Source organism: Pleuronectes platessa, chromosome 4, assembly GCF_947347685.1.
Source record: "Pleuronectes platessa chromosome 4, fPlePla1.1, whole genome shotgun sequence".
NCBI lineage: Eukaryota > Metazoa > Chordata > Actinopteri > Pleuronectiformes > Pleuronectidae > Pleuronectes > Pleuronectes platessa.
Genome location: NC_070629.1, coordinates 23,032,155 through 23,051,086, shown reverse-complemented (window position 1 = coordinate 23,051,086; position 18,932 = coordinate 23,032,155). Strand labels below are relative to the sequence as shown.

The following is an 18,932-nucleotide window of genomic DNA, read 5'->3' as shown; positions in this document are numbered from 1 at the left end:
ACATTTTGACGTTAAATCATTCACCCTCTTCCATTTCATCTCAATTTCAACTATTTACGCAGAGTAAATGAAGCAGGTGCATTTTCTCTTCAATTTCATCAGTGTGTTTAGTCGAGGGGAGCCGTCGTGTTTGACCTTCATAGATCACCTCTGATTAAAAGTTGGGGGGGGATATTGAGCAGCCGGTCGATTGTGAATTACTTTAAAAGTCACGGCTTCTTGATCATGTTGGAGCAGAACCTCTCTTTACTGCGTGCAATAACACGTTTATTCTCATTTCTTCTCTTCTCCTTCCAGATACCTTTGTGGCACTCAACGGTAAGTATCCCACATTTACTGTAGAGGCAATTAAAAAGAGAAAAGTCAGCAGCTACATTTCATCCACCCAGACTCTTAAACTTCTGCCACACCTCTTCATCTAGTCAATCAATCATTCCCTCTCAAGTAAATGAAAACTCCTCCCACATGTGTAAAAGACGGGTTATTAATGACTCAGGGACTTCAACTGAATTCATCTCATTCCTTCTCTTTTCGATAGACGTTCCTTCCAGTTACGAAGGTAATGAAACATTCAGGCATGGTCTGTAAATTTCCCCTCCTCCTAGTCTTTCCCCCCCCTGGTCCCCGTTGATGTTTAGAATAAAGGACGTAGAAATTAGAAATCAGAAACCTTACGCTTGAAAATCTTTAAACGCTGATTCTGATTCTATTAGCTGTGTAAGACCTCCACTCCCTTCGTGTTCCCCCGGCCCCGTCCCCTTTATCTCCTGTGCAGTAGCATTGATTATCCCTGACCTTTGCTGGGCTAATTGGATGGATCTGGTTGTTGGTGGTTTGGGGCCTTGATGTTGAAGAAATGCCTCGACGTGCACATTAAGCAGGACGTGTCATCAGAGAGGCCGATGGAGCCGGTTTCTAGTCAGCAATAGATCAGACGCGTTTCTGCCAACTGCCACCAAGCATGTGCAGTTGGCAGCCGAGCCGGAGATAATTAATTCAGATAAGGCTAATGCAAAACGTGCACGGACGTTTCGCACATGCAACCACAGGAAGATGGCTCCTTCATGCAAATGCGTTCACTTTCTTAATCACAAGGCGTGGTATCACAATCACACTTAACTAATGGCAGATTTTTGCTCACTCAGGTTCTTTTGGAGTAATGATACTCAGATGTGATTCGCCTGCAATAAAGTCACTCTTATCCGCAGCAACCGCAATCTACACTCACATCCACCTTGGTTTTATCTAATCAGATGGTGCGTTAGCTTGGTTTTCAGTCGCTCTCAAACACACACACACACACACACACACACACACACACACATACCTTGCAGCAGCCAGATCAAAACAGTCAGATCCATACAGAAAGACGAGAATAGATATTTTGAAGTTGTTCCAGAAAGCCCAGCTCTCTCCCTTTCTCCCTCTCTCACCCCCCCTGTGGCTGCACCCCCACTGCGATTCTCTCCCTTCTTTTCAAATCCAGGGTCACGGTATCAGCATCTGCACCCATATAGTGTTGAATATGATTCCAAAAGCCTGGCTGTGTGTTTTGAAACACACACACACACACACAAACACACACACACACACACACACAGATAACACCCAATTTACAACCCCCCAAACAAAGTCTCAGCCGTCGCCCCAGAGCCTCTCCATCTATCTGCCAGTGGTTGATATGGATTTGGAGATAAATAAATGCCCCCTCTCCATTCTCCTCTCTCTCCTCTACTCCAGACTAGACAACCTTCCCTCCCTTTTAATCTGGAGAAAGAGAGGGATGTGCATCCGTCTGCAGTTTAGGGCTTTTTTCCCCCTGATCCGTGGAGGAGCTCCGAGGCTCCAAGCTCTCTCTCTCTCTCTCTCTCTCTCTCTCTCTCTCTCTCTCTCTCTCTCTCTCTCTCTCTCTCTCTCGCTCTCTCTCTCTCTATGTGTGTCATCTGCCTGAATTGCACTTCCCCTGGCAGTGGGGGGAATGAATTATAAAATAGGCCTGTCACACTAATCTCTCAGCCCTGGGCCAATAGTTAAATAAATCATTTTAATGATTGCCACGCCACACGGAGGAAGAGGAGGAGGAGGAAGCTCTGGGTGGTGTTGTGTGCGGGTGTCTGTTGCGAGTAGTCTACCAGCAACATCGACGTTAGTCCCCTGAAATGTCTATCCATTAAAAACACAAGCGTAACCACATATTGAAAAGACACCTGCATATGTGCAAGTAAACACACACATATATATACACAGGCACACAGACACACACAGACAGACACACTGCTGTCACCACCTCTGAGGAAATAGGAATTGGGGGCTGAGCTCCACAGAGGATGTTGGAACACTTCACTTTTAATCTAGGAAATATTTTTTTAAACGTGTACTGTAAGTATTTGGGATGGTAACGTGATTAGCACGCTTAAAAAATAGTCAGACAAAGCTTATGCACCCATTCCAACTTCTGAAAAAATGAGAAAACGGAGCAAGACAGATGCAGGAAAACACAGAACTCATTTGAGCGATGATAGACGGAGAGGCAACCGGTTAGATCCACAGATTACTAAAGTGGACATTTTCTCAGGTGTATGTAGCGGTGGATTCATTTTAACAGACATCCAGCCTTGTGCTAATCTTCTTGGTCGGGTCCTTATCAGTGTCACTTCCTGGCTGTGCTATGTAGCCTCCTTAAGAGTTTAATTACATGGACTAGTCAGATCAGAGAAAATTCATTAAATTTTAATGACATATTTCTGATGATTGATCAGGCCATGTTGCTGAGGGCCTTGCTAAATAAAGACTGTCGGCCAGGGAGATAAGAAACATCGGGGAGACCTTCGGTTAGGAACAAAGGAATGAAGGAAAAAAGAGACAAATGGGAGAAACCGAGGAGACAAGAGAAAAGAGGTTAAGAGAAAATTTAACAAAAAGAAGACGACAACTAGATGAGAAAAGAAGGAATTGCTTCTTTACTGTGACAAACTGTAAAATCTCACCAAAAACTGAGAATTTTAACAGTTAAGAAACTAGAGCTATACAAAAAAGAAAATAATCTCTTGAAATGTTGTGTTTAAGGGGAAATAAAGCTTGAGAAAAATAAAAGGAAGGAGCATGAACAGACTTACAAGCTCCCTTACATTTTGAAGAAAAGTTACTAAAGTTAAGTGATGGAAAGAAAGTTTGTTTCCTGTCCTTCATATTAAAGTTAGACACCCTATGGTGACTGTGGAGGATTGTGCTCAGCTCCGCTGTGACAGGCCCAGCACAGCTTTGACGTGTCAGTCAGAACAGGAGGGGAGAGAGAAAGAGAGAGAGAGAGAGAGAGAGAGAGTTAGAGAGTTAGAGAGAGAGAGAGAGAGAGAGAAAAAAAAAGAAAGGACATGTCTATCCTGAGACACACGCACACACACACAGACACACACGCACACACACACACATTAACTAATGAGTTGGTCAGGGTCACCGAGAGAGAAACACTTTTTTGGCTCGCACAGCCCAGCAGCTGCCCTTGTGTGTGGGTGTGAGTGGATCCGAGTCTGTGTGTATGCTTCAAAGGAAGGGTGCGTGTGTGTGTGTGTGTGTGTGTGTGTGTGTGTGTGTGTGTTTGTGTGCGAACCCCTGCTGGCCTGTGCTCACATGCACTGCAGCCTATCCCTCTCTGCCCCGGGCGTCGGTTAACCTGTGTTGTGTCCGGCAGGCCACCATCACCACCATCACCACACCCTCACACTCCCCACCTCGGCCCTACCTGAGGCCGCCGAGGGCCCCCTGGGGCGGGGCCGCATGGTGGAGCGGAAGGACCCCCCCATGAGCTCAGACAAAGGGGAGGACCCCTACATGGCCGTGCCCTCTCAGACCCAGCCTGAAGCCAATGGTAAGCCTTGGAACGCAACAGTGAGCGTCAGTCAATTTGGTCCATTGTCACCTGTGGCAAGAGAGGGGAGGGGAGGGGAGGGAGGAAGGGTGGGGGGGGGTGCCCTAATTGAGATTTACGGCAGCCACGCTTCTTCCAGCTGACACGGTTCAGAGATACTGGATCACTTTCTCTCCGGGGGACAAATTGCCTCAAACTGTGCATGTGCACCCAAACATAAATACGTGATACATCCCTACGCAGGAACATTCGGTGCTCATTAAATTACACGTATGCACACAATTACACTCACACACACACACACACACACACACACACACACACACACACACACACACTCTGTAGGGTTGATTTATTGTCCGTGGACAGTAATGTCCCACAGGAGATGTAATATCCAGACCATTACACTCTGAAAGGAAGATGGCGATGTATTTATTTCCTTGAGAAGAGGGCCCGGGCCCCGGCTCTGTCATGCTTTGCGACACAGGGACATGACATTGAACGCCCTTTTCTCTTGTGTTAACAACCTGCCTAATGCTGTACCGCCTCAAGGACGGCTCGCTGGATAAATGAGACAGAGAGAAGGAGGGACGGCAAAGAGACGAGAGGGACAACACACACACACACACACACACACACACAGAGGTCACTCCAGTGCTGCCGATCCATGTTTTGTCCCTTAATATAACAGCCAGCGTCTTACACACAACATGCATTATGTCCCAGCTACATTCACATAGCTCATGCTATTAGAGGTGGCATTAACCTAGCCTTGGGAACATATTGATTATTAATAACAGCGGTTCATCATGAGCCTGGCCCGGCAGATATATTTTCTGCTTTGTATAAATAGAAGGAGATGGAGAGCAGCTTCTGACCTTAGTCTGTGATAATATGTCATTTATTTTGTCCAATTGTGCAGCAGTGTCAGTTCATGCACAAACTAATTTGTGACCGTGATATATCAACATTACATTAGTGTTTAAGAAGCTTTAGAGCAATCTGTGATGAAGCCAGAAGGTCATGTGACAACTCTCATTTCCAGAATCACCTCAAACTCTTCTAACCACCTGAATAGAAAACTGTTCTGCACCAGAGAACATCTTAAGAATATCCTGTAGCCCAACTGGGATCAACGCATCTCCTTATTTAATTAAACACAGTAAATCAAAATTATTAAACCTTTTGAAATATTATATGTATTCAAATTAAGTAATACATTTGTATTTTGCTTGAATTTGATTAAAAGATCAAAAATATCAATAAAGCTAAAATAAAACTGCAACCTCAACATAGGAATAGTTTTATATCCACATGTCTGAAAGAGTCTTAAGATTTTGGAAGTACTGACACATATATACCATCAGAACCTCCACCAATTAAGTAGTTAATAAAGGAAGTAGTTAATAAATGAAAGGTACAGACACGTACAGACCTCATAAACTGATACATCGTGCGCTTTGAGTTCACAACACACACTCCAGTATCTCCTGTCTGTGGAACACACAGTGACGTGTCAGCTGGAAGCAGTGAGGCCCCGGTGGGTAGATCCAAGCACGATGGTGGCAGAGACTTCAGACAGCATGCCTACAGCCAGCATCACAACATGCTGTCGCTATAACCTTGTTGCCTTTACCTGAGCAGGTGTAGCGCCGCTCGGGCCTCTCAAGGAGCAGCGAGGAGCGCGCTCAACACAACAAGATAACAAAAAAACTGAAGTTGTCACAATAATTTGTTCTTATTTCGGGGGGGTAGTGGGAGTTCCATGCTCAGGTAAATGCAACAGGGCTTCACATTTCAAAACAATGCTTCTTGCTGTTTTTTTCCCCCTGTGTTATTATTATTATGATTATTATCATTTTTATAATACACCATTGCAGCTTCTTTCAGTGTTTATCAGTTCTATTTCTATTTCAGCTCTGCCGTCTTTTATTTTTCATTTTCTCTGAGAATCAGCTCTGAGGAGGTGTCTTGGATTTTCTTGTGTTGTGAGCAGTTGTTGATATTTTGCATGGCTTGGTTTGAGACTCTTTTCTTTTGCTATTTATATATTTGCCTATTTTCCCCCTGCCTTGATTGCTTTGCTGCTATTGAGCACAGTTGTGCCTCCATGCAGCTTTTCCAGGATGGCAAATTGAGCCCCCCACTCACAAAACAGTCTTCATTTCCTGCTCCACCCGTCCTGCCTCCTCTCCCTTCCTGCCGCCCTCAGTATCCCTGGCTTCAGGTGTCAACTGTACTGTGAAAGCTTTGCAGACTGCGAACGTGAAAGAGAATCAATGCGTGAGGAATGATTATGGAGCCCGAGATTAACTAAATGACTCCTTTTATCGGCATTTTAATGCAGCCGAGATAAATTCATGCAGCCCATTTCGCAGAGAAAATAAGGGCCAAACATTCGACTACACCATCCATCTCTCAAATTAAGTATGAAAAAAACAACACCAGCGTTTGCTTGAGTGACATCGTATTAGCGCGCGCCCAAAGTTGTTTGCCGGCTTGTTTCGATTTAAAAGACATTACAATTACTCCCCAAACTTTTTTCATTTGCAGTTAAGACATCGCAGCATCTTATTTGCTAATGAATATTACAGTGCTGCCAATATGTATTAGTCCGACGCCACCCGAGTAATTAGAAAAGCTGCAGAGGGATGGGGATTCACACGCTGATGGTATTTAGCACCCAGCAGCCTGATGATCTGGCGTTCCAGTGGGGCCAGTGCAGTTGCCAGGTGGCCGCTTCTGTTTCACAGTACATTTGAGCTTGGTGTGTGTGTGTGTGTCTGTCAGTCTGTCTGTCCGCTGTGGTCTCATCTGTCCCTGTTATATTTTTCCTCCACTCCCGTCACCCTGTCGTACACGTCTCCCTTTGCCTCCCATCGCTCACCCTGCCCTCCTCCTCCTCCCCCCTGAGAAAACTCACCACCAACCCTGCGACTTTTCCACCATCTGCTGCCATTGTGATCAGTCTCCCTTCCACAGGACCTCTCATCTGACTGGGATGGCATGTTCCAAGGCTATACCTTTACCTATAGTGCAAATTAATTCCTGAACCAATTTATGGAGGCTCCCCCCCCCCCAAACGCCCCTCCCCCTGTCTCTATTCCTTCCTCCATCTCTGCTCCCCCCCCCCCCCCCCCCCTCCGTCTCTCCCCTTGTAGTCTGTCTCTTCTCCAACGACAGTCATATCTCTTCCCTTGTCTGCAGGAATGAATCCTTGCCCTGCTCCCACCCTTTTCTCTCTCTCTCTCTCTCTCTCTCTCTCTCTCTCTCTCTCTCTCTCTCTCTCTCTCTCTCTCTCTCCTCTCTCTACCTCCTCTCTCTACCTCTCTCCCCCTCTCTCTGTCAGCCTCAGCCTCCCCCCTCCCCTCCTCTGTACATCCACCCTCCTCCCAACCCCAACCTGTAGCCGCCACCGCCGTCTTGCTCCAATTTATGGCTTCGTTACAGCAGCTATCCAGAGGAGGAGGAAGAGGGGGAGAGGTGGAAGGAAAGAGGGATGGAGAGAGCCAGCAGGGGAAAGAAACATGGGAAACGAGGGAGGGAGAGTGGGCCAGACACAGAGAGAGAGGAACATGCAGAAATGTATTAAACAGAACGAGGCCATAACATAGTGGTGAAGGTTACAAGGGGGAGAGAGTTAAATGGTAGAAGGTTGAGAAACCGACAGAGAGATAGAACCGGATAAATGTGACGGAAGGAAAGTGATAAAAGATGCTGTGAGATGTTGAAGCTGAGGACAGTGTTTCTCTCTATCCCTCTCAGCCATTCGCTTTCATACCGGGCCACAGTTTTTTACCCTGAATAGTCCACTACATTTTATTTCCACCCAGACAACCCAACTCTTACCGGCTGAACGAGCAGAATGCCATAAATCTACAAGTGGAGTCGGTGAACTCCTGTGTCCTCAAAACTACATTTTACTTTTGTTTTTTTATCAAAATAATGATATTGTGAATTACTGTTACTGGCAAATGAAAGAATGTATCTGCTAAACGTTCCTAGATAAGATATTTCATTTGTTGACTTCCCATAGTAACAAGAGCATGATTTAACTTTGTTAAGAGTTATGTTCAGGCACTTACAGCACTTGGTTAAGATCAGGGGAAGATCACAGTCTTGGTTTAATACTCAACAAGTCAAGAGAGGGGAAGACCTGTGTTTACTTTATTAACAATAACCAGACCATATTATTCTGACATGTGTTTCAACAATTGTGTCCACCCTGTTTATATTGGCACTGCTAGACTAAATGATTCAAACAGTTTCACCTCACAGCCTGGATCTTTAACTGAAACTAAACTTTAAACAGTCAGGATTTATTGCAGAATAGACCACATTTGTTTTAGGCAGGTGTCTGTTTGATGCATGTAGCTTTACTTTACATTTATTGGTTTGTAGGCGGATGGACATTCGACGTTGATGTGTTGTCAGTTTAGTTGTTGTATTTGCTTACTATTAGAATAAAGTGTATATTCAAAATTTCCTGCAATTGGTCCAAAAGTCCAAAACATCCCAAAAAAGATGTTTTCACACTAGAAATTATCCAAACTGGTTCAGGTTGATCTGGAACCAGTCCAGCTCTTTTGGTCGGACTAAATTTGCACCTTTCACACATGTGATTTTAAATGCCTACACTAAAAACAACACCATTACACATAATGGAAGCAACAACTACATTTCTGACTATAATGTAATTGTGAAAGAGAATTTGCACGAAATACACATTTGCTAAGAGACAGAATTGTGAGACAGTCATGATAGTTTTATTTCCTCTTGTCAGAGCCAATAAGATTCACAAAACCAGTAATCACAAGTGTCAACTGAAAAAGATTCCTTCTTTTTTATTATGACATGGTAATTACAAACTTGACTTGTGGTATTCCATCTGAATAACCACGATTCTTTTTAACCAACACATTTTTTAAACGACATTCGGGGCGTTTTGATATTTCTTTCCATCACACGAGAGCAACTGTAATTTACCGAGAGATGTGATTTTCCTCCATGTCAGGAACTCACAGTAATGCCCACTGTCTGGTAGCTGCTCCACAAGGGTTATTTTTTTCAGCTGGAGGCGGCTCGCTGACACCTGTGTGCCAAGGTGAGGCTGCGATGATAGAGGAAGAGTCTGACCCTGCTCACACAGGGAGGCAGATCCTGGTGTGTTTTTTCTACCAGAAAGTCACCGTGTTCCCCTCATCTCAGCGTCTGGAGGACAGCTGAAGGAACATTTCACCATCGTTACTGGGCTGGTCGTGTCAAACTCGAATGTTGAATGTAATTATGTGGGAAAGCTGTCCGCTACCTGGACCATTTTTTATTTGTTTACAGTTAAAATCAGGTTTTAAATGTGATTCGATCCAGCTACAGGCCCGTGAGAAGAGCACAATCGTGGCTTTGATTTGAGCCTTTCTTGCTAATTTGGAATAACAGTTACGCTTATAGTGTTAAAAAACAAAAAAAAAGTCAACTTTTTTGATTTGCAAGTGTGTTAAAACACATTAGTTCTGCAAAATGCAAACCGAGACCAAACAGCCCCTGTCAAATGGAACAAAGGAGCATTCAGTATCCTTGTCTCTTAAATGTGATCAGTCTGGAACAACAACATGTTTCCTTTCCACTAAGTAAAAGATAGATGGATTTTTAGGGGATTGTCTGATTATTATGGAGACACTTCTCCTCTCAAATTGCTCTCTACCCACGGAGGTGAGCCGACAAGATTTGAGGTGATAGAGGTTTGAGTTCAGCTCTGAACTCTGCTCACTGTCAGATGATGCATTTAGCAGGTGGAAGTTTCCAGAAGCCTCTGAGGGCAAGGACACATTTAATGTCAGTCGTTTTGTACTTTCCTTGAGGTAGAAAGATAATTGGTGAACAAATTATAGGATTATCAAATAAAGGTTGAAAGTTGGCAAAGGTGGCATTTACTCCAGAAATGCACAGCGATGTTTTAGGTAAATTATCCTGCACATACCTTCAGTATTGTCTTAACTAAAGGATTGTGGTTCACCATCTTTTAATCTCATCTCAGAGATTTTGATAGTTGTTTGTGAGGCAGATGAATTGCAGCTCATTGTGAATCATAATAGAAACAGGGGACCGGAGGCTTTCCCGACATTACGCACTTCCCGGACTGACGTCAAGCCATTAGCCATAATTTCCTCCACTGATTAGCTTATTGTTCTCTCTGGCCTCGTTTGTTTTCTACACATATTTGCTCCTTACTTTTCTAGTTTCGTGTTTTTACTTTTGCTTTTCACTAAGACGTAGCACTATTGCCTGAGTGTAGTTTTTAAGGAGATACAAACCGGGTCTTTGTTCCTCGGTGGCACTACAAAGAGCCTGTTTGTACCAATACGTTTTCCTTAATAATTATCAGTGGCTGCATTTGTATCTGGATGAATTACAACTCTTATCAGTACACACACAGCACTTTAGTCATCCACAGAAGTCAGAAGATTGGCACACGCTTCCAGTTGTCATAACATGATAAAACACACTTGAGTGGGTCCCCTTCTGTACAACAGTGACTCATCAGCCAGATGAATACTAATTAAACAGAGTCAACGTTCAGTAAAAAAAAAGCCATTCAGAACTTTATAACCAGAGCTTCTCTCCATGGAGAAATCTGAATTTGAAAAAAACGTATGATTCTAATTAAAGTGCAGCCGCAAATGTTCTGTCTGAGCCCAATGGAGCCCGAGAGAAAATGACCCGAGACCGAAAACCAGGATATCATTTCAAAATTCTTGTTTATCCACCCTCTAATTATAATAATGAACCTGCTGTATCAGGATAGTAGCAACATACAGAAACTAGAATGTCCCTCAGTAGAGTGTTCACCTCCATCAAAGCTTCTTATGAAGCCGCATTTAAATCCACTAGATCCAGAAATGTATTGGATAGCAATTTGGATGAAGCAGTAAAACAATCCTGGATCCGCCCAAAACATTAATGGGTTCTTTCTTGTCCCAGGTCCAGTTCTTCCACTAAGTGTCAGAATGATCTGTTAACGAAGATGTTCTAAAAGTAGATTCTGTTCAATCCAGCTGAAAAACAAACAAACAGACAGGGGTGTAAACATATCACCCTTGACAGAGGTGATAATTGGCCTAAACGTTGTTAGCGGAGTGTTTATACCGGCCAGAGTCTTAGAACCAGTCTATCACCTGTTATTTTTAAATGGTGGCAGCGTCAATTCAAGACACTTACCGGCGAATGAAAAATGTTCCTTGACTTGATTTCCTGAGAGTGTTTAATACCATAGTTCGTATACAGGGAGGTGGATAAGGTAGAACATTGATGCTAATACCTGCAGTACCGAATTGTATAATTAAGTCGTTTAATTATATCTTAACTGGCTCATCAGCATGCAGTGCACTGACTCCGGATTGTTTGATGCCTTAATATTGAGCGCCTCTCCAATGCAAACATACACAAGACTAAATGGGATAATTGTGGATTTAGAAGAACTTAATGAACTGCTGTCATCATCTGAACAACAGCCTCCGTATTTTAATAGATGACATCAAGCGTGTCCCTGAAAGCAAGATAAGAAGTTTCTAAACGCTCTCTCTGAGGCAGAGTAAACACTTTCTGATCCTCGTCTTCATGTTTCCTGGCGCTCCCTTACTTTTTCACTCGTCAAGGTCCACCATTGTGTCTTTCAACAAGTGGCCAGCCAGCGAGGGCAGTTAAGTATGATTAAGGCTTTTTTTTTTTTTTTTTATCATTTCGCAGACAATGTGTTGTGTGGCGGCCTGCAGTCAGAGGTTAGGGCCCTCTCCACAACCCCTCTGTGATGTTTAACTGCGTTTGAAGTTTGCCCAACACAAAGACGCTCTCTGTGGGCTTAAGTCAGCCGGGGCTTTCTGAGGAGATTAGAGAAGTGTACGAGTGTCTGTGTGCGAGAGACAGACAGAGAGGGAGCATTCACCCTTTCCAGTCACAGTAGATTACAATGTCTCTGATTTACCAGCAAGTGTTGCCGACCCGGGCTGTTTTGACAGCGAGAGATATCTGGGTATCTGAGATATGTGTTTAATATCTGAATGTTGAGGCCCGAGGCGGTGTGAAATTCAAATCAATTCAAACCCCGACAGAAGTGTCGAGCTGCAGGACGGCTGCACTGATGCATTCTGGGGGCGAGGCAAGAGTTGAAACCAGAAGATTATAAGTCACTGTGTAGTCAAGACCCCCCCCCCCCCCCCCCCCCCCCCCCGACACGATGAGACTAAAGCAGAAAATCTGAGTTTTAGCAACACTCTGATACTTCTCAAGGTCACGTTGGGAGAGTTTTGGGAAAGTTTTTTTTCTAGGATCACACACAGGTCTCGAAGAAGCAGCCATACTGCCACCTTGATCCAAAACCCTGAAGTCCTGTGTTCTGATAGAGACAGCACCGGTGTCCTCTGTGGCTACTTTCATCCTCTTTCATGTTCGGATGAAGAACAATTCCTCACATGAAAGATGGAAGTCTTCAAAGTTCCCTCTTTCTTCTTTCTTTTGTGTCTTACCCACGGCTTTGGGCTAAGTACCCTCTGGAAGTGTGTGTGAGTACAAGAGACAGCAGTGATGGATGGAAGCAGAGAAAGAGTGGGAAAAAAAAAAGAAATGAAAGATTTTCTTTAAGAAAGAGGCAGACAGGAAGAGCCATGCAGAGCAGGTTAAATGGGGCTTTAACCCCGGCTCCCTCAGCCGGAGGAGGAGACAAAGATGCAGCCCCGCTGATCGCCTCCCTCACCTGAAGGGACGACCCGTTTGGCTCGGCTGCCCTCGGCTCTGTTATTCAGTGGGAAACCCAAATCCCCGCTGAAATAAAGTTCACCTTTCACAGCCGTAAAATGCAGTGTCATTGAAATCTATTCCAGATTTGACTTGCTCATTCACCACAGTAAGAGATGGATTGATTTATATTCAACACGGGCAATGGATAACGGAGAGATTGGCAAAAGTATTAGTTTAAGATTGAACTTACGTTTGTTTGTCTGTTAGTTTGTAGGATTACATAAAAACTACTGGAAAGTTCACCAAGAAGCTTGGTTGAAGAACCAGGACTTATTCTTACTTTCTTTAACAAGGTGTTTTTACATTCTCCTTGGTTTCTCAGAGAATAATTAATGGATCTTAAAGAAAGCTCTGACATGTCTAGGTGCAATTTGGTGCGGATCCAAATAAAAATCCAGATCTAGTGAATTAAATGTGCTTTTGTAAGAGGACTGCATTACTGAGTGTCATCTAGGCTATTTTAATATTCCTGCAGATTTCAGGGTTTCTCACCTGAAGTGAAGCTGAACTCCTCCACCTTTTCTCCACTGTTAAGAGACACATTTCCCCCAGCACCAGGGATGATAACACACAATGTGCATGAGATTATAGTTACAGCTTTCCCAGTTTCCAACATGGAATCTGAACAGAGTTAAAAAAAAACAAGGGATTAGAAAAAAGTGATTCAGTGTTTCTGTGAAGGGGAGAAGTCCGGGAAGTGGGAGAAAAACGATGTGAGAAAAAAGTGAGGACAGAAGAAGGTCAACAAAGTGAAAGATTGCAGCAAGTTGAAGTATCTCTCACATTAACGTGTTACTGTAGGAGATGGGAAGCAGATGTTCCATTGGACAGGTGAGCCCGATTGGTCCCAGCATAACAAACGTCAGATCTTAATGCCTCGCTGCAGATAGCACTCATCGCTTCTCACACTATCTCCACAGCCGGGCACGTCCTTGATAAGAAGTGGCTTTCGGCCAGAGAAGAAGTTTTTTAAGCCTTTTGTTTAAGTCTGAATGAGGAACGGCTGAGCTGTGTTTATTCAGCACTTTGTTACAGAGAGAAGTGAAGTTCTTATTTTATACTATTAATGAGGAATGATCAGAACAGAAGTAACTCCGGAGTTTGTCTTTTCTTTTGAGCATTAGCGTCGAGGCAGAGGTTTTGCTCTGTGCTTTATATCAGCTGGGAAAATGAGTTTAAGTTTGTGTTGTTGGACTAATGATGACTGCAGCTACAGGGAGGGATTACGGATGTTAGTTGAAGAGAGTCTGGGTTTTAGTTCCATGAGAACTGATTACTTTGCTGTTTCTTGTCTGTGTTATGTCTCGGTGAGCAGTCAGAGAGACAAGATGTTTTCCAAGGAACGTCCTCGGTAACACAGCCGAGCTGAAAAGCCTAAACACGATTACACAACCCCTTTCTGGATTTAACACAATTATTGCAACTAAAGTTTTTGGGACGTCTTCGTCTGAAAAATTAACTCCAAGAAAAGTAATTTGTGGAAACAGCAACAATCTGCCTGTTGACAATTGTTTTATATTGGCAGCTTAATTTTACACCTTTTTGTAAAATCCTGAATAAAATACAAACAATAAAAAAAGCAACAAAAAAAAAAAAAAATGACAAGACAATACCATCACAGCCTTTTTACCAAATCTGGCCTCTTTCATGCACATTCCTAGTAAAAAAATAATCTTATCACCCACACGGTTCTTATTTTAGACAATCTGCCCACTGTAAAACACAGCTTAGTATAGGAAACACATGTCCCTGGCATAATGGATTAGGAGAAGTTGAATTCCATCAGGTGATTGTCCTCATATCATTCAAAGCGACTGAAACCTGCCATCTTTTTCAGTTTGTTGATTTTTGTGATTTCCTTGAGAAGCTCTTTCTTTCTCTGTCATGTGAACATTGCACGATGAACAACATGAGGATCTCAGCACATGCGTGTAAACCAAGTCAGGTTATCGAGACCAGCGGTGCACTGTGGGAGCTCTTTACGTGATGGAGTCCACCTGTCTTATCCTCTGCAGTAACTGATCTGTGTCGGCCAGAGGTCGTGAGTGAGCGCGCTGTAAATCTCTGTGCCGTGGACGTGTGTGTTTAACCCAAGGACCAAAGTGTTGCATTAGATGTCTTCATTCATCAACAGGCTGGAGACGATCATCTGTGTGTGTGTGTCCATGTGTGTAGATTATTGTTGACCCCATTTTACTACACACAACCTGCTGCACCCGCTCCACCACCACTCGAATACTTCACAGCTGCTTTTATTGAATTATCTTTTATTTGGCTGTATCGCTGGGCGTCTCTGCCGGTCTTTGAAAATGGCGCACTGATGACAGAGCTCATTGGATTCAGCGTCTAATCAGAGGCTTCTTAATGCATTCTCTGTGACTCATGAGATTGGATCCAAGCTTTATGAAAAGTCCCCCATTTGCATCAATGAGAAGAAAGGCTCTGGGTATTTCAGGCTCCTTTATCTGCGCTCATATCTTTTTTTCATTTCAGCAGAGGGTTTTATCTGGGATTTAAAATGTGAATCATAATCACCCCCGTCCAAAACATATTTTCAGTCTAGGATTGGATTTTCGGGAAACACTGAATGTTTCTACTTCAAGCTGCCATGTGAGCCTGCTCTGAATAGGTGTCTCCTCTGAAGGGATAAACCCTTCTTCATTTGCATGTTTGTCATGGAATCATTTAAAAATGCTAATCGCTTTACCCAGAAAATGTTGAAATTATTGTAATTCAATTTTCAGTGTGTCTTTAATAAGCATCTTTCCCAACAGCTCTATATTCTTCATGCTTCTAAAACACATACCAGCAGCTGTATCATCTCTCTCTCTCTCCTCTGCCTCTCTGAATGTCATCTCACCGTCTCTCCGCAGGTGTGATCCGTGAGAGCTACCAGAAGGGTCGTGACCAGCTGGTTCCCGTGACCTTGTTGGCCATCGCTGTCATCCTCGCATTTGCCATGGGCGCCATCTTCTCCGGCATCATTGTCTACTGTGTCTGCGACCACAGGCGGCGAGACATCGACCTAACAGGCCGCAAAGAAAAGGACGGCCACCACCTCCACTCCCGCCGGGGATCAATGAACAGTGTGACTAAGCTGACGGGCCTGTTTGAGACCCAGGCCAAAGACGGCCGCCCCGAGGCCATCCTCACCCCTTTGATGCACAACGGGAGAATGACACCAAACGGGAAGATGCTGATAAAAGCGGACCAGCACCACCTGGACCTCACTGCCCTGCCAACGCCGGAGTCCACCCCCATGCAGCCACGTCGCAAGCCCGGTCGCGGAAGCCGTGAGTGGGAAAGAAACCAGAACCTCATTAACGCCTGCACCAAGGACATGCCACACATGGGCTCCCCGGTTATATCTACGGACCTGCCCCTGAGGGCGTCACCAGGTCACATCCCCAGTGTGGTGGTGCTGCCCCTGCCACAGCATCAGCACCAGCTCCAGCCTCACCTGCAGCCACACCAGCACTCCTACCAGCACGAGTATGTGGAGCAGCCCCACCACAGTGACATGAGCATGGGCCACAGTGTCATGGACGACCAGGGGGCCACCCTGGAGTACAAGACAGTGAAGAGCCCATGTCACAACCTCAACATGGTGGATCCAGATGGGGTGCTGCCGCCCCGCGTGCCCCAAAGAGAGGCTTCCCTCACCATCCCCCCCGCCGTGCCACAGATGGGCAAACGTCTGGAGGTGCACTCGTCAGTCTACGGTCTCCGGAAAGGATCAGCGTCCGCTGCGTCCGGGTCCTCCGCCCTCAAGAGGCACAACACCAACTCCTCTAACTCCTCCCACTTGGCGAGACATCACAGCTTCAACCGCGTGGAGACGCCGCCGCCTGCACCTCAGAGGGTGGACTCCATACAAATGACAGCACAGGGAATATCTCTGTCACGGCAGCCTGGGATGAGCTCCTATGGTTCACTGCCTCGAACGGGCATCAAGTACCTCAAGCCTGATGTCCCTCCCAAACCCTCTGTAGTCTCTCTCTCAACAAAAGTCAAGTCCAGTGACTCCTGCACATAGTCAGCTTCTCCGCCAGTCAGTCCGATGGGAACAAACAGTAGATAAAAGGTTTTTCTGAGAGAGAAAAAAACAGGGAATACTGTACAACTTGCATCTCCTTTTAGTGTTTTATTTTTGGTTTGTTTTTTGGTGAAATATACAACACATTTTTGTTCTTTTGTTTTTTAAAGAAAGACTTTCTTTTTATATAAATATGTAAATATTATACAAATGGTTGTCGTCATTTGTTGCCGTCACAGAGCTCAAGCTCCGGCTGGCTCCCAGTTCCTCTGTTAACACACGTGGGAACATGTGCTACTGAAACAGAAGATGACGTTCGTCCTGAATATTTCATCCGACGGCACCCTGTAGCATCCAAGACTTGTGGTTCTCTTTTTTGTGGTGTCTTTGGCCGCCGGGACGCGACACGACACTTCATCACGCTGGTAAAAGCACAGAAGAAGACAGCGCGGGGAGATGGGAGAATGATCGTTGTACAGTACCTTGAGGACTGGGGGAGTCTGAGTGTGCGGGCACTCGGAGGGACTGAAAGGACAGACAGCTGCCTGAGGTCTGTGGCAAACTGTGAAAAGCCTCTCAGTGTTACAGCAATCAAGTCCTGCCCGGGTTCCACAGGAAGCCCGGGCCAGAAGAATCCTCTACTGTGCTGGTTACTGAATAACACATGACTGTTAATACTAATAGCTTGTTGTATTTATTTTTATTAAGTGCTTTTGAAAAAACAATGACTGACTTTCTAGGCTCGGAGAGAGAGACGGGAGAGAGGAGAGATCTTTTAATAATAATTAATCAAGTGTGAGAAAGAAAAAAAACAACCTTATTTAAAGTCATTAAACTGGAGCCAGTAGAACTTTTCTTGATGACTAAAGGTCCACTGGGTCTGACTGGGTGCTCAGTGGGACCTGCAGCTTGACATATATGTGAAGAGGAGGAGATATTTATTTAAAAACCGTGCCAGACAGGGACATTTAACTTCATGGACCAGAGTTTCCATCGTTTTAAACCAATCATAAGAAGAAAAAAAAGAACTTCCTGAATCTCACCATGTCACTCCTCCAATGAGCAACCCCCCCCCCCCCCCCCCCCCCCCCCCTCAATCAGCACTGTGGTTTCGTGTGAGTCGGTAACGTTTGTCCTGATTGGTTTCTGGCTTAAAGCTCACTGTTGCATGTTGCAAATATAAAATAACAGCTGCAGCAACAGACCTGGGATCTGCATCCACACATGAGAAAAGAAGCTGAGGGTGATCGGAGCGTTGCCTCCGTCTCGGGACGTCCTCGTCTCTTCTACCGGTGTCACACACACACACACACATGGGCAGGCGAAGGAGGAAAGTATCAAAACATCTGTATTGCCTGCTTCTTTTTCCACATGTAAATTTGTGCCTTACACCCTAAAAGTAGTGACAATGTTTTCTTTACTAGCTGTTAACTTTGTCTCCTTGTAGTATTTTTTATTTTTTCTTACGTCATGATATTTCCCTGGTTTGATAAAAATGCAATTAAAGAATGTAGGTGTTATTGTTGTAATTCTGGTCCCTAGACATAACACACGTACAGTTCAGAGGGCGGAGCGGGGGGGAGGATTCGCTCTCTTCTTTCACTCGTCCTTTCTGACGCACACACTCAAACACACGCAAATACACACACACACACACACGCATACACACTCATCTTTGTGGTTCATTTCTGATTGTGCCATTAATGCGCTTAAAAAAAAAACCTTTATGTTGTGCTGGCAGTGTTGATGATGACGTCGTGAGTGTTTTTTCATTTTCTATTTTATACAATTTACGAGTCCTGGTATTTGTTTTGACTTTTTTTTCTTTTCTTTCTGCTGTCTCTTTGTTTGGACTGACGGTTAATTGACTGATTAACCGACCAATTAACATTTGTTACTTGAGAAGGCAAATGTACGTGCATCTCTCTGGTGCACTGCAATAATGATGCGACGACAACATGAGAGCGGACGTACAGGATGAGATACTAACACACTTTTTGGCTTCTCGTGTGCATCGTAACACTTATTTGTTAGGCAGTTGCAAACGCAGGCTGGTTCCTGTGAAGAAAGTGGACATTTTAAAAACAACACTATTAAAAATGTACATTAATTAACCCCCTATTTTTTAACAAGACAAAACACATTTTGAGAAGATAAGATGTGATTTCATTTTATTGCTTCTCTAACTCTCGTATCAAATGGCTGAGAGTTCAACTAATCCGACCTTTATCTTCCTGTCGC

The 18,932-nt window shown here is 44.4% G+C and overlaps 1 protein-coding gene across 2 annotated transcripts in view; it reads left to right on the top strand.

The window, feature by feature from the left end:
- The window catches only part of sema6a (sema domain, transmembrane domain (TM), and cytoplasmic domain, (semaphorin) 6A), a 102,997-nt gene extending 85,225 nt beyond the window's left edge, over window positions 1-17,772 (top strand). The window contains exons 17-19 of one of the 2 annotated variants that reach the window (XM_053421306.1): window positions 298-318; window positions 3,689-3,865; window positions 15,529-17,772. In XM_053421306.1, the coding sequence (XP_053277281.1) occupies window positions 298-318; window positions 3,689-3,865; window positions 15,529-16,691 (1,361 nt within the window). In that variant the 3' untranslated portion in view covers window positions 16,692-17,772. The remainder of the gene's footprint in view (window positions 1-297; window positions 319-3,688; window positions 3,866-15,528) is intronic. The other variant, XM_053421307.1, reaches the window with a different exon arrangement.
- The last annotated feature ends 1,160 nt before the right edge of the window (window positions 17,773-18,932 follow it).